The 15,225-nt window shown below is 66.1% G+C and overlaps 1 protein-coding gene across 1 annotated transcript; it reads right to left on the bottom strand.

The window, feature by feature from the left end:
• Nucleotides 1-1,151: 1,151 nt before the first annotated feature.
• Nucleotides 1,152-9,935, bottom strand: AMZ1 (archaelysin family metallopeptidase 1). The gene is made up of 6 exons (XM_034988136.1): nt 9,632-9,935; nt 8,089-8,256; nt 6,517-6,645; nt 6,050-6,219; nt 5,403-5,579; nt 1,152-3,636 (listed from the first exon to the last, which is right to left on the bottom strand). Exons 1-6 carry the CDS (start codon nt 9,933-9,935, stop codon nt 3,076-3,078), a joined length of 1,509 nt encoding a protein of 502 aa, XP_034844027.1. The 3' UTR covers nt 1,152-3,075.
• Between the last annotated feature and the right edge of the window lie 5,290 nt (nt 9,936-15,225).

Raw genomic sequence — 15,225 nt, 5'->3', positions numbered from 1 at the left:
GCCACCTCCGACGAGCGAGTCCGCGGGTCACCCTGGTCATCACGGGTGGGGGGAGGGGGACTGAGTGCATCGTGGCCCCAGGGTGTTTCTTGGAAATTGCTTTTTTAAATAAACCCCTGACTAGCTTGTTTTCATTTGCTTCTGTGCCCGAGAAGTTCAAAAATAGACAGCAGTTATTTTGGGTTCCCGTGGACCCAGGTGCTGCTGGGCGGTGCTGGGAAGGGCTGCGCGAGCCGTCTCGGCCAGTCCTGCCCGGTGACCCGGCAGCTCTCCAGGCCTCGCTTCTGGATGGTGGCGTGGCCCGCGACTCCCAGTTACCCTGCAGCGTTAGCTTTCTCTCTGAGGGCTTCACGTTTGCTCTTTCCTCGGGCGTCCGTGAAACCGGGTTCCTGTCCGCGTATGGCTGCCCCACCGCGACCTGGAGTCGTCCAGGGCTGTGGTGGCCTCCGTGGCCCCAGCTCTGGGTTGGGAGTCGCCGGGTGAAGCCCTGGCACACCCCCCCCGGTCTTCCCAGAGGTACACCCACTCCGCTGGGGACTCGCTCGCTCTGGACAAACAATCCGTGGAGCCCCAGGGACTCGGGCTCTGTGTAAGCTGGCCCTCGCCCCAGCGTGCCAGCCCCCCACTCACGCTGCACCCCGACCTCCAGGGAGTCCGTCCAGCAACGTGCTGCAGCTGCCAGGGCCTCCCGGGAACCTTGGAACCGGGGCCCCGACTCCCTTTCCTGCTCAGACTTACCTGCGTGCTTCCTCAGAGAGAGCCGCGGGGACGAGGGACGTGAGCAGGTCCCCGGTGCCTAGACAGACTCATTCGAAGGGCCTGTCCCTTCCCAGGTGGATTTGGGTCTTGCCGCCGCCCCTGCCTGTTGGGTCTGAGAGTAGCTTCTCGAGGCCGCAGCTTGGACCCTGGGTGTGGGTGCGTGTGTGCACCCCTGGAATGGTGTAGCCCCTCTTTTGGCCTTGATGGGATCTAAATTTGGACTCTCCGCTTCAACATTAGCTGCTTGGCTAAGGCAGGGCATGTTTGGGGTTATTTTTAAGCCCTTCTGGGGAGTTCGCTCCTCCGGGAGGGGCTGAATCTGCTGTCCCATGAGACTGTGTGAACAGGCCCCCCACCCCCATGCCCTGGCCCTGTGGGGGCCGCAGCGGGGCTGCCAGGGGAGGGGCTGCCCTGCACCAGCCTTCAGCAGGACCGTTGGGATGGGTGTTGAGCTGCTTTGGAAGGTGCGTAGGTTCCTGCCCCCCCCCACACACACACACGCCACGGTACACGTGATGTCGTGACCCCAGAGTAGCTGTAGCTCCGTTCACGCCCTTGGGGCCACGTGGGACTCACGGGGCCCGGTGACCGATACGGAGCTCGAAGGCGATACAGTCCACCGTGTATGTTTATTAACAAAAGCCCGGGCCCGTCGCTTCTCGGAAACCATGACGTGGGGTTACCCGGTTCCGCTTGGGTGAGGTGTGTGGCCGTGCAGGGCCCGGGAGCGCGCTGGGGCAGACGGCGTGCGTTCCAGCCTCCGCCAGAGCCGCCGTCCCTGGGGACCGCCCCCCCCCAGCCTGTTTGATGCCGGAAAGAACCTCTCTTCCTCAAAGTTTGAGTCTCAAAACATTCCCCCAGCAGCGTTCAAACCGCTGTCCGTGTGCAGCCGGGAGGCAGAGTGGACGGGGCGGCCCCACCCCACGGCATGGGCTCCGCCTGAGCGCCCCCTCCCCGCTCCTGAGCCAGGGCGTCCTAGCTTCTCCTCCGTCGCCTGGGGACCCACCTTTTGCAGAAGACGGAAGGAAACGGACACAGGTAACCTGACGGAGGTGGCAAGATGGCCGATCCAAGCCACGCTCACAGACCGGGCAGGTTTCCCCTCACCCCTGCTCTGGCTGGAAGGGGGCACTTAGGGCCCCTCCCCGTGGACCCTGGTGACAGCCGTGCTGGGGTACGGTGGCAGCGAGGCTCTGGGGCGCTCCTGGGGGTCCTGCCGCCTTCCTGGCCGTGCTGCCCCAGCCCCGGCAGCCAGCTCTCCGTGAGGCCGACCTTCCTGCTGGCTCTGGCCCCAGGCCAAACGCCTGAGCTGAGCTTGGAGCAGAAGGTCAGGGCTCTAAGGCGCGAAGGGTGGGGGCTGTGTTCGCAGCGACAGATCCCCAGGTGCAGGCCTCCCTCTGTCGGCTTCCCCCCCTCCCTCCATGACCTCCTGGTCACGGTGATGCTCGCGGAAGCCAGGACCCAGCCCTGGAGCCCGCACCCGTGCCCTGCGGGCCTGGGACCCTGCCCCCCGCCTGGTGTCTGCCGACAGGAAGCCTCAGGCCTGCTTGCGGGGGGAGGCGGGGGGGACCCTAAATCTGGAGTATGTTTTGCATTCTTTTCCTTAGAAAGCCCCCAAACTGTAAGCTAGCCCCGGAGTGTACGAGCACCCGTTCCTGCCTCTTCCCGGGAGGGAGAAGCAGCCGTGACCACACTCGATGCTGCAAGAACGCTGCCGTTGGCAGCCACAGCTTCTCTCCCTGCAGCTGCGGGGGACGTTCGAGAACAAGGACGGAGCAGGCAGACGAGCCTGCACGCCGGAGCTTCAGCTGCAGGAAACACGGGGTGACAGAATCGAAGGGACACGCACACCCCGGGCAGGCTGGCCGCCTTAGCGTGGCCCGCATTGGACGGAGTCAGAAAAGTCCGTGACGACCCAGAGGTCATGAACGATGCCATAAGTGCCAGGACCGGAGACCCCACAGGCCGCCCTTGTCCGCAGACCGCACTGTTCTCACCTCTGCGGGGGACACGGAGGGCCTGTCATCGTGACCCTGCCCGCGCAGGGTCGACAGAACCGCCAGCCCCTCGCTTTCCCCGGGTGTGTAGACAGGCTCCAGCCCCAGGCAGCCCCTGCCCCCGGCAGCCTCCATTCCAGCCGTGCAGGCGAGGGACGTCCGGGCCCAGAGCCCCTCGTGCCATCCAGGCAGGGCCTGAGGACCCTCTGCTGGGCCCCAGGGGTAGGATGCAGGCCCGCAGCTGACCTTCCTCTGCTGCCCTGGAGAGCACCCCTCCGGGCACCCAGGGTACATGGCGCTGGACAGATGGGCTCCTGCGTTAATTCTCCTCTGCCCTCCAGCGACCGGGGGACGATCCTGCCTTGGACAGTTTGCATGTGCTCAGTTTCCTCCGCAGGGAGGAGAACGTGCCCCCCAGGACCCTGCGCAGCCGCATGCCGTCTCGGCTGCAGGGCAGGTCCAGTCTGGGGGCTGGGAGCTGCCCCGTGAACATCTCCCACCCGGCCAGGGCGTCCACGGCCCCGTCCACCTGCACCAGTTCGTCCTCCGTCACCTCGCGCTCCAGGGCCTGGATGCACAGCGCCAGCCACCGCCCGTGCTCCTCGATGGCCTCCCGCGGGGGTCCGAGCGGCAGCGGGCTCTCAGGGACGGCCAGCGAGCCCAGCCCCTCCTCGGGCTCCAGCTCCGGCCCCCCGGAGAAGCTGCGGCTCCACGCATCGGGGGTCAGGGGCTCCGACAGGCTGCTGCCCGGCTCCGACGTGCTCCCGCAGCTCAGGCCTGAGTCGGCGCTGCCGGGGAGGGTGTCCTCCACCACCGAGGGCAGCCCTGCGTCCGGGCTGGGCCGCGCCCGTGTCCCGGCTTGCGTCCAGGCGTGAAGTCTCTGGGAGGGAGAGACAAGGCTGGGTTTTCTGGGTGCCGTCACTTTAGCCCGGGCACTGTCCCCAGACCCTCCCAGGCTCGGTGCCACCCGGGCCCACGTGCACATAGGAGCGGTGCACGCCCAAACTTCAATTTAACTCAAACTGTATTAAGCAATAAATACTCGAAAGTCCTCCCTCTCTACCTGTTTTACTCCTTTTCCCTCTGATCTCTGCTCTCAGGTCTCTGGCGTCTGCACCATGGACACGCCTGTGACCACACACTCGGATGCCCCTTCCCAGCGCTGCCCCCAGCGTCCCCCCCGCGCCCCGCTGACCAGGACAAAGGGACAGCAGGGGCCATCCCTGGTCTTCCATCAGTGCTCGGTCACTGCCGCAGCATCCAGGGACTGGCTGGGGACAGACCCGGGCTCCGGGGCCCCCCTCCTCCGAGCCCCTCCAGTCACGTGGGTGAGGTTCTGGGACAGGCTCCCTTCCTGGTCAGGGGCGTGAGTGGAAGGTGGGAGCAGAGAAGCCACGAAAGTTGGGGCAGGTGAACACAAGCCCAGGAGGAACGCAAGTGAGGATGCTCGTGCTTTTCACAGGCCGGAGCCGGCCCCCTTCCTGTACACCTCCCAGCACGTCCCAGCTCCCCTCTTCCCGCGGACAGCCATCAGCCGCTCCCCCCACGCCCTCCACGGGGCAGCATGTGGGGTCCCCCCTCCAGCTAGGCTGCCCCCTTCCTCAATAGCCCATTCCCCAGAGTCACTCAGAAAGGATCCGCACGAGGCGGCAGCTCTGGGACCTGCACACGCCCAGCCTGCTAGCTCAGCGGTCCTCAAAGTGGGGTCCCTGCCCAGCAGCACCCCCCGGGAGCCTGTGAGACATGCAGGCCCTCCCCTCCCGAGGGGCCGGGTCAGAACCTGTCCCCCACGGAGTCTGCCACCCTGACCTTCACCAGAACGCCACCGCTTACGGCCCAGGCTGCCGGCCTCCAAGAGCAACGGGGGGCTTCCCAGAGCCTCAAACATGGCTTTGGGCTGGAAACTAAAATTCAGCCAGAGTGATTGTGTTGATAGGCCTTAATACACACCCCCCTGCCTTTGGACTTGGACTCAGAATGAAGTTTGAGTTTGCCAAGCCCTCCTCCCCGAGGAGGAGGTTCCTTCCCCCGGGCAGCTGCTGGCCCGTCTCCCTGGGCCTCGGGGCGGCCTGGGGACCCTGCTGCAGGCAGCACCTCAAGGTGACAGCAGAGGGCAGCATCGCCCCGCGAGCTCAGCCTGGCCACCTCCCAGCGTGTGCGTGAGCCTCCTCGCCAGGGCCGGCGCTTCCTCTGGGCGGGGGAGGGGGGGGAGGAGGGAGGAGGAGAGAGGAGGAAGGAGGGGGGGAGGAGGGAGGAGGGAGGGCAGGGCAGAGCCTGCGGCGGGACGCAGGAGGGCGTCTGAGCAGATGCCGGAAGCGCTAGGACAGGCCCAGCACCTGACCGGCGCTCAGAGACGGTGGCCTGAGAAAAGCCATCTGCCCCTTGTCCCTCCTGCACTCGTCCAACCTGATGGCCTCGGCCACCATTACGGGGTGCGGACCGTGGGCCAGGCACCCGGCTGAGGCCGTGACGTGCTGCCCAGCACCAGCAGGATGCCAAGAGGTTGGCACACGGGTCTGCTCACTCGGCCTGGGGTTCTCGCACCCGGGACCCGCCTCTCGGCCCACTGGCCTCCGACCCCCAGCGCGAGGCCGGACTGGGCGGGTGCTGGGCGGAGGGGGGCGCTGCCCCGGGAGCGCCACTCACCTTGTACCTCTCGACGAGCTTGAAGCCCAGGACGTGCTGCAGCTTCCTCAGGCAGATGGGACAGAGGTCCAGGGGCCGCCGCAGGGCCTCGTCCAGGCTGAGCGCCCCCTGCATGAGGCAGCGCAGCCAGCGGCAGTTCCCCAGGCCCAGGAGGTGGCAGAGCTCATGACACGTGACCTGAGGGAGCCCGCACAGCGCCACTGCCCTCGGGCTGCGCACCCGACCGCCGGCCAAGGCCCCGGCGCCGCCCGCAGGGCCCCGGTGGCCTGAAGCGGTCCGTGTGCCCTCGGCCCCGCTCCCGACGGCACAGGGCACAGGCGGACGTCTCCGGCGCGGCGGCCCCCAGGGGCCCCCCAGCATGGGAGCCTGGGCGGCAGAAAGACCCCGGTTCCCATCCCAACGCTGCCCCTTCCCAGCTGTGTGAGCTCAGGCAAAGGTCTGGCCAGCTCTGGGCCTTGCTGTCTGCGCTCCCTGAAGCCTGACCCTCGTCGTGAGGGCTGGACGGAGCGCTCACGCCCTTCTGTCCGATCGCACATCCTCCCCAGATTCCTAGAACTCGCCCGAGCCCCCAGGCCTTCCACCCTCCTGCTGCCCCATCTTCTCCTCCCCGCCGTGCACTCACCCCACGTCCTGGCCTCCCTGCCCACCTTGCAGCACTGGACCATCCCCAGGGTGCTGAAGCCCACGCTCTGGCCTCCGACCTGCACGGGAGTCTCGGGGCTGTCTGCGGCCACCTCGGCCGGGGCTGGGTCAGCGGCGCTGGGCCCCGACTGCAGGAGATCCCCCGAGAACCGGGCAAAGCTGCAGACGCCTACTTCTGGGGGGAGGCAGACACGCCAGGGCAGCCGCTCACGGGGAGCCCAGGAGCAAAACTGCCCCGCCCTCGGGGTGCACGGGTCCTGGGGGCCCGGCCCTGCCAGCGCGCCCCCGTGAACGTGGCCGCGAGGTCCCTGCTCAAGAGGAGGCAGGACGCGGGGATGCGCGTTCAGGGCAGCGGCTTCCAGCTAGTGCGTCATCCTCCCCGGGGGGGTTGGCGCTCCCATGCGCTCGCTGGCCCAGGGCGGGGCCCCCCACAAGCGCGGGCTGAGGCAGGGGTGCCGGGGCTCTGGCTCACCGTGGCCTGGAAGGAACTTGCCAAAGGTGAAGCTCCAGGCCTCGCACGGGTACAGGTCGGACAGCGTGAGGCCCAGCACACACAGCGCGTCACCCGGCTTGCTGTTCTTCAGGAAAGACAGGATGCCGTCTGCGAGGGGAGAGGGCCCGAGGGGCGCTGAGGGGGCTGCTGGGCCCCCGTCTGCCAGCCCCAGGCTCCGGGCAGGAAATCCTGTCATCCCCTCTTCCTCTGCCCACGCCAGCCCCTCCCAAAGTCAGGTGCAAGCTCGCCACATTGCGCAAGCAGCTGGTCGTCCGAGGCCGAGAAGTCCTAGCAGCCACGTGGCACGACATGGAGCAGGGGCCACAGGCCTGGGCCTCGGGGGCAGGCAGCCGGGGTCACGTGGGCAGGACCTCAGGGTCTCCATTTCCAAAACTCAGCAGAGCTGGTTTGGACGGGGTAGTTGAGAGGCCCAGAGACATCCAAGTGGGGACGCCAAGAAGGCCACTTGACCAACGGGGCCGGTGTTCAGGGGACGGTGCCCCTGCGGCCACAGGATGGGACCCCGGCCCCAGAGACGACTGCATCCTAGTCCCCAGGGCCTGTGAATGTTCTGCCTCACAGCAGGAGGGCCGCTGTGGACGTGATTAAACTGAAGGCCTTAAAATGGGAAGTTATTCCGGATTATCCGGGTGGGCTCAATGCAATCATTAGAGTCCTTAGACGAAGAGACAGAGGGTCAGAGAGACCTGAAGGTGCTATGGTGGTGGGCAGAGACGCAGCAGTCAGGGACTGGGCCTGGAGCGGGGCCGTGTCCTGTAGGCAGGGGACAAAGGAAGGACCAGCAAGGTCTAGGACTGGGAGAGGAGGGTCTCAGTGGCCAAACCTGCAGCCTGGGACCCAGGAAGGAACCGCCATCAGGATGGCATCTGCCCCAGCCAAGAGCTCCCTGTACCCCCCGAAAACTCCGTGCTATCAGCTCCCCGTGGCACATGCTGGGGACTGCGACCAGCCCTCCTGCCGGAGATAACCAGACAAGCTGGGTGAAATACAAAAAAACTCCTTAAAGCATCCTAAATGGGGCGGCGCTGGCCACAGGGGACACTGCACATGCCTGGGGGGGGTGGTGAAGCAAGCTTTTCTACATCTGATTAGCGGCGACTGGGTCACCGGTGTGTTCGTCAAGGCTCACAGAGCTGTTACGAAAGGGAGGGTTTCACTACATGTGAATTATGCCTCAGTAAATGGGACTTTAAAAAAAAATCAGAATCTGATGAGAAATTAGAACCGGGGAGAGGATTGGAGCGGGCAGCTAAGGCTGAGCTGCTTCTGGGATGGGGGTGGGGGGTGGGGGCTGCAGGCTGGACTCCCAGGGCCATGGGCAGCCCAGAAAAGCTGCCTGGCAGAGGAAAACCAGAATCCTCCCTAGAACAAATCACATCACCCCCGGCCACGAGATCTTCTAAATTAAACTACCTTTCCTATTAAGATGTCCAGCTAACAGTGAAGAATGACAAGACACGCAGACAGCAAGGGCCCCCGGAAAGGGCCCCATGCCAAGTGGCAGAGCCTGCGCCCCGTGTGCTCACCCACCTGTGTGGAGCTGGAGTCTGTCCGAGTCCTGGCTGGGACGCGAGGAGCAGTGGATGGACGCGGCCGCCACCGAGGGCAGGCACCTGACCTGCAAGCCCAAGAAAAAGGCCTCCGTGCAGTTCCTCAGGTGTTCCAGTAGAGCGCCGCCCGCCGGCCCCTCACTCAGGTCTGGGGGCGGGGCAGCGCATCAGCTGCGTGGCCCCCACCGGCCTGCGCCCAGCGCCCCCACCCAGCGCCCCCGGCCACGCCAGCCACTGTGCCAACGAGGCTGACACGGACCTGCCTTTGCAGAGTCGGGCACACAGACATCTTTAAAAGAACAAAGGAGAAAAATGGAGGACAGGCCAACGCCCAGATGAAAGATGCAGGTGACACAAGTCTGGAGGGCGGGGAGCTCCGGGAGGGGTGGCGGGGCCTCATCAGGCGCCATAGTCCCTGAGGCTGGCGGGGCAGCCGGGGCGGCGGGGGCGGGGCAGAGGGGCCCCTCCCTCGGGTTAGTGCTGCCAAGAGCCAGCCTGGCAGGAGCAGAGTGGGACACAGGGAGGGTGCAGACGAGGCCGGGGGGCGGGTGAGGTGCCCCTGGGGGGAGCCACAACCGGGCTGTGTTTTAGGACAGAGGGGCACAGACCGAGGGTGGCAGCCAGGAGGGCCTGGGACGGGCTGGTTGGAAATGCAGAGCCCCAGGCCACCTCAGAACCGAAGCCACATGTTAACGAGGTGCCCGTGATCGGCTCACGAGAGCTTGGGAAGCCCTGGGGAGCCGCCAGCGGGGGACACGGAGCAAAGTGCATGGTTTAGGGGCTGGGTGGAGGCAGCGTCTCTAGGCAGAGAGGGCGGACTGGCCGCGGGGTGATGGAAAACGAGGGCTGCCTGCAGGGGACTCACAGGTTCTGCCCCCAGCTCCGGCCGGCTCCTCCTCTGCAAAGCCACACCTGCCCCACGTCCCCTCTCTGCCGGGCCAGGACCCCCACCCTCAGCGCGCAGACCGCCCAGTGGCCGCCCTCCCCGCCAGCACCCGGCGTCCCTCACACGCCCAGCCAGCCTCCGCGTCAAACAGGCCAGCAGCGCTCACGTCCCACCCCCACGCATCACCAGCTCCGGGTGACGGGGGTCGAGTGACCTCTCCCGGCCTGTTTCCGCGCCTGTGACATGGGCTGGTCCTAATCTCAGCCCCCACGGGGGGACCCGGTCTCTGGAAGGCACCCAGCACAGGGCCTGGGATGGCACACCTGGGCGAGGCCACACCTGCGAGCCGCGGACCGTGACACAACCACAGAGGGCCCCACGGCCCGGGGCTTTCTGACAGCTGTCTGAGCTGGGGGGGGGGGGGGCGGGGGAGGTGGAGCATCTGAGCCGAGGGGGGCTCCCTGCCCCCACCCCCACGCCCAACCCCACCAGTGCTGTCCCCGTTGCTGTCAGGGCCTGCCTGGGGCCTGGGCGGGCACAGCCTCCCTGCCTCATACCTAGATTTGGAGTCGGGTTCCCTGCAGGGCCCTGCCGGCTCCAGGACGCGCCCCCACCCACGGGCCCCCCGGCCTGGTACCTATGGGCTGCAGGTAGATGTGCTTGCGGGCAGGGCTCTGCCTCCGGGACGGCAGGGAGGCGTGGAAGGTCTGGAAGTCCTCGGGGGCCTCGGGACGGCTGAGGAGCCAGTCGAAGGCCGTGCGGATGAGCAGCGTGCAGAAGAGGGTCCTCCGGGGGTTGTAGGCCTCGGCCAGGAAAAGCCTCTCGGCAGGGGTGAAGGAGGACACATAGCGCTCCCGCAGGGCGGGGTCGGTGGAGACCAGCGCCTCCTTCAGGGCCCGCGGGCCGAAGCAGAACTCCTGGGCCGGCCTGCACTGCAGCATGGCGGGCCTGGCCTCTCTGGGGAGCCCCTGTTGTTGCCCATGAACACCCCCTCCCCCGGGGACTGCCACCGGCTCTTCCGGAACCTTCCTGCAGGCCGATGGGAACAGCAGAAGGCTCCCCTCCGAAGGACGCCCGGCGTGGGGGGTCCTCAGCAACAGCAAGGGGTGGCAGGGACACGTCCCGGCGTGGCAGCACCCTGGGGAGGGGGGACGGGCACCACTGAGCACACAGGGCCTGTTCGCTCAGGCGGGCGGTGGACACGGCCCCCCAACCCAGCCAGGGGCAGAAGGACGGCATCTGCTCCAGCCGCCCAGCCCCCCACAGCGGGGAGCCTGGAGCCCTGGCACCCACTCCCCCACCCCACCCGCCCTCAGATGGGGGGCACCCAGGGAAGGGCCCCCCAAGAAGGAAACCAGCTCTGTCCCTTTGTGCACCCCATGGCCTGGGGCCCCACAGCACCTCCTTGTCCCAACCACCCGCCTTCCTGGCCGGTCCCTTTGTGCCCGAGGACGGAAGCCTGCTCCCCGAGTCGCCCGGCCAGCCGGGAGCCCGCACAGCGCCGGGCCCAGAGGCTTCCCGCACACGCGAGGCACGGGCACACGTGCCAACCACGGAAAGCTATAAATAGGGCGATGTGGCCGAGCAACAAAGAGCGCTTTAAGGGCTGGAACAGACCGGGCGGGGAGAGGAGACGCTGGGGAGGACAGATGGGCCAGGAGAACGGGACAAAGTCGGTTCGCAGATCGGAGTCTTCCGAGTTGGAGCGCGGACTGGCACGTCCGTGCTCATCACAGCCAAGCCCCCTCCCCGCCACACACACCCCGAAACACTACCACGCTCCCGGTGGACGACGGGCTCCGTCTCCATGGGCAGGGGGAGCCTCGCCGGGCAGGGGGAGGTGACGAGGGAGGAAGACGCACGAAGAACAGAGCAGAGCACAAGGGGGATCGGGACGCGGCGGAGAGCGGCACTTGGCCGACGCTTAATTTAGAAAGTCAGGCCAGCGATGCAAAACCCCGAAACAGGAACGGGCCTTGTTTTTGTGGGAAGAATGGAGAAATGAGCCCACACCCCCTCTGGCTAACCCCGACTTAAAACGTTCGTCTGGAAAACCAATTTCTAGGTACACACACATACGCACGTGTGGGCACAGACGTCTATGTAAACACACGCAAATATACACACGTATACACCAAGACGCCCTCTAGATTTCCCAGGTTTCCCTCATTATGGCCGTGTAGGTACCCTGACCTATGTTCCGGAGTTACTGTTGGAGGGCGGGGGCCGGCCAGGCCGGAGTGCCCACTGAGGGCCCGTCACAGACAGAAGCACATGTACGTTTTATAGACACGAGGCCTGATTCCACGCCCAAACTTACATGCTTTTGACTTCGCATATGATGAGCATTTTCCCAAGTCCTTAGACATTCTATTAAAAAACGCCATTTTAGGGGGCACCTGGCTGGCTCAGTTGGTTAAGCACCCAACTCTTGATCTCAGGGTGGTGAGTTTGAGCCCCACATTGGGCTCCATGCTGGGCATGGAGCCTACTTAAAAAAAAAAATGCTATTTTTTTCCTGGTTGCCCCCAAAACACCGTGATGAACATCTTGGTACATAGGTCTGAGTTTCTATGTCCTCAGGAGATTCCCAGGAGACACCATGGGTTTAAGGGATCTTGATCTGTACGGCCAAACTGCTTTCCAGAACGGTCTTGCCAAGGACCCCCAGGCGCTAGGTGGTCAGCAGCAAATACAACTGGCCGCTAAATCCTGGGTGGGGCTTCTCGGCTTGAGCCCTCAGGGAGGTGGGAGAGTTGCTACCCACATTTCTAAGAGGGTGCAGCAAGTTTAAAACTGTCCCCAGAGCCACCGAGCCGGGAAGAGTCAGAGGAGGGACGGGAACGCACCTGCACGGCGTCCCGTCACCTGGAGCGGCGGGTGTCCCCGCCTTCCCCGCCAGGCTCTAGCACAGCACTGGCGATTTGCAACAGGGTACAGAACCTGGCTGTAGGAAGAAAACATCAGATGCACGAACACACGGACCAAATCACACGGCCTGCCGAAGGGCCCTCGCGGGCAGGCTCTCCACGGGGCCAGAAGGACCCGAGGGGGATCTGCCGTTCCAGAGGCAGCCGGGGAGGGCCCAGCACAGGGCACACAGGGGCGCCTGCCCTCCGTCCTTGGCTCGGTGGACAGTCCGTGAGCACCTGCCCGGCCATGGAGCTTGGCCAACTCCCCTGGACCAAACAGGCGTGGGTCCCTGGACTTCGGGAGCTTAAATTCTAGTGACGTAACACACACAGTACGAGGCAGTGAAAGTGAGCACCGAGTAGGGGGTGTGGGAAGGGGAGAAAGGGCCCGGGGAAAAAAGGCAGAGCTGGTGGGGGCCCACTGAGAAGACCAGGTCCGAGCAGCCTGGAAGGGGCCACGGGAGGGTCTGGGGCAAGTGTCCCAAGTGAAGGAGCAGGTGCAAAGGCCCCGTGAGTGGCTTCAGGGGCAGCGAGGAGCCCGGCATGGCGGGAGGGGGTCGGGGAGACGGGCGCGGATAAGGCTGTGCCTAGAGCTCTGGCCTCCCCCCCGGAGGCACAGGGTGGGGGTCCGCGTGTGCGTGTTGCCCACCTCCTCCCCAGGGCTCCAGGCACCGTGCTGTGTGGACGCTGGACCCTCCGGCCAGCTTTCCGGGTGGGCTGTGAGCTCCTGGCCGTCCAGGACCCGGGGGGCCGGGCACAGAAGGATGCTGAGGAGACCCCCGATGAGGGAGTGCCCTGAACACCAGCTGGGCTCTGGAATGAACGCGGCCCTCTGACCTTTAACCCCATTGTGCCTCAGTGTCCCCCAGGCACAGTGGGCTTGGCAGCACCTGCCCCCCTTGCTCTGCACACGGCTGGACCAAGCAGGAGGGAGGAGACGCCACCCCAGGCGGGGGACGGGGGGTGACTGCCTTGAGCACCGGACACCACGCGCACTCACAGCTTACCTGTGGACGCGGGTCCCGTGACCCTGCTCCCGCGCCCTTGCCTCTCCCCAGAACTTCCGCTCGCAAGCGCCCGTCCTCGGGGCACCCAGACTGTGACGCTTGCCCACCAGCTGTTACCCCCAAATCGTACCCCCGCTGTCCCAGCCGGCTCGGGATCGTTCCACCACTGAGCGCACCCCACAAGCTAGTTCTCGGGGCAGCCCGGCTCTTCTGGACACTCGGGAGGGGCTGTGTCACGGGTAGCTTGAACCAGCCCCAGTCGACAACCACCCCCGCCAAGCCCACTCCCCGACCCCCGCACCGGGCCTCCGTCCTGCGAACTCCAAGCTCGGCTTTTGACCCACCTCATCTGAACCCGCAACTACCCAAAACGTAGCTACCAGTGTTCACCCACCTCATAAGCCAAGGAGACTGAGGCCAGAGAGGAGAAGCCACCTGCCCAGGGACGCACAGCTCCAAGGATTCAGAGGAGGCTCTCCTGCCTCCCGCGACAGCGCCCCTCACTCTGGGCCTCATTTCCAGGCCCTCCTCCCACTCCCGAAGGGGCTTGCGTGGCCGCACGCCCTCCCGCGTGCCCCCCACACTCCGCTCTGGGCTTCACGGTCCCCGGACGCCCCTAGCTCAGGCACAGCCCCGCAAAATGAAGAATGCCTTCTTTGTACCGAACGTCCAAGGGCCCTGCCACGTCTGTCCCAGCTGTGACTCTGACCCCCACAGGGAACCTCAGGCTCATCTCCGCCGTCCCCACGGAACCGAGTCCCGTGGCGTGGGAAGGGCCCCGAGGGTGCCCGTCCAGGAGCCGCGGGCGCAGACCCAGGCGTCAGAGGACGGGGAGACCAGCGGGTGAGCCCTCCTGGGGCCTCTCACGCGGACAGACCACGGGGACCCCCAGGAGCGTCGGCTCACATGGGCTACAGCTGCCGACATTTACGGCTTGTTACTCTGAATACTTGCTACTTTGTTACTCTGAATGCGCCTTGCAGAACATCCCAGCAGCTGCAAGGAGCCATTCACCAGCTGGGGGCGAGCCTTCGGGGCGTCTGGAGCAGCTCCTCGCAGAAGGGGCGGTGATGGGTTGGGGCTTCATACTGCTCAGAGGGGAACCCGGGGCTTAGACCACAGGCGCGAAGGTCCGTGTGTCAGACCGGGGTCTCCTGTCGCGGCTACCTTCACCGGCGAGCTCCGAGCCCTAGCTTGGAGTCTGGGCCCCCTTCCCTTCCCCGTGACCCTCCCTGTCCGGATGCCGGCAACACCTTTAGCTGCAGCATCTCTAAGTAACCCCACACCCCGCGTCTCTCCTGCTGCCTTGTTTTCCTGGGGGGTGTAACAGCCGGCTGAGCCTCCCTGTCCAGCAGCACGGGGGTCCCTGAGGCCCCTCCTGATGAGCGGGCAGGGGAGGAGCCCTGCGTGGGCTGAGGTTCTCGGGGTACATCCCACCCCACGGTGGGGGGCTCCATGCCCACTTTCCACCCTCGCCCTGAGCTCTGCTACTCCCCCAGGGCCGCCCTGTCCTGGGGCGCAGATGGCCCCGTCCTCCCCAGACCCCCCGCACGTCAGGGCGTCCCCTCTGCGGGGCTGGCTGGCAAGTCCGGCCCGGGCACAGAGCACGGAGCGCAGCCCTGCACCAAACCGTCCTGGCGCGCTGTCCCGGCACCCCCCACCTCCTGCCCCGGGGGACGGGGAGGGGCTCCGTTTCCCCGCGGGCCACGCGGGGTGGGGGGTACGACTGCCGCCAGGGCGTCCTCAGGGCTTGCACGACCGGACCCACGCTGCAGTGCCACCAGGATATTCCGGCCAGGACGCTGCGCCCTGGGTCCAGTGCCACCTGCGTGGCCACCCTGAGTGGCAGTCCCCTCCTGGTCCCGCTGGGTCCCCGCACCTCCAGCCTCCCCGCCGCGCCCCCATCTCCTCCCACCCCACCCCCCACGTGCTGCCCGTGACCTTCGTGCCGCATCCCTACCTCGCAGCCCCACGCCCTCGGGAACCGGCACGAGCCGCGCGGCCGAGGGCAGCGAGGGCACTTGTCGTGGACCAGGAAAATCGAGGAGGTCCCAGCATGACGTCAGCACCGGGGCAGGGACCCACCGAGGTGGGACGGGGTGGAAAGTGTGATGGGGCCGCCGGGCGGGAGCGGAGGCTGCTCCCTGCTGCCGTCTGACCCACGGCTCCGGCCACCAGTGGGCAGAAGGCTGGCAGGAGCTCCGGGCCCCAGGCACGGCTACTGACCTCTGCTGAGTTCTTGCAGAGCACGCCCGGGACACGGCGCCAGGTGAGGCAGGTAAGCCCGCATTATCCAGGGAAGGCCCCAGGTG

Source organism: Mirounga leonina, unplaced genomic scaffold, assembly GCF_011800145.1.
Source record: "Mirounga leonina isolate KUSES-001 unplaced genomic scaffold, KU_Mleo_1.0 Mir_454, whole genome shotgun sequence".
Lineage (NCBI taxonomy): Eukaryota > Metazoa > Chordata > Mammalia > Carnivora > Phocidae > Mirounga > Mirounga leonina.
Note: the sequence above shows the minus strand (reverse complement) of the source record. Positions and strands in the feature narration are given on the sequence as shown.

Excerpts from the sequence above, each read along its gene's own strand:
- AMZ1 (XM_034988136.1), bottom strand. The coding sequence starts at position 9,935 with ATGCTGCAGTGCAGGCCGGCCCAGGAGTTCTGCTTCGGCCCGCGGGCC. Across the intron at positions 5,580-6,049 it reads GGATGGTCCAGTGCTGCAAG|GTCACGTGTCATGAGCTCTG; the intron begins GTGGGCAGGGAG and ends GGGCTCCCTCAG. Across the intron at positions 3,637-5,402 it reads AGCTCGTCGAGAGGTACAAG|AGACTTCACGCCTGGACGCA; the intron begins GTGAGTGGCGCT and ends TCTCCCTCCCAG.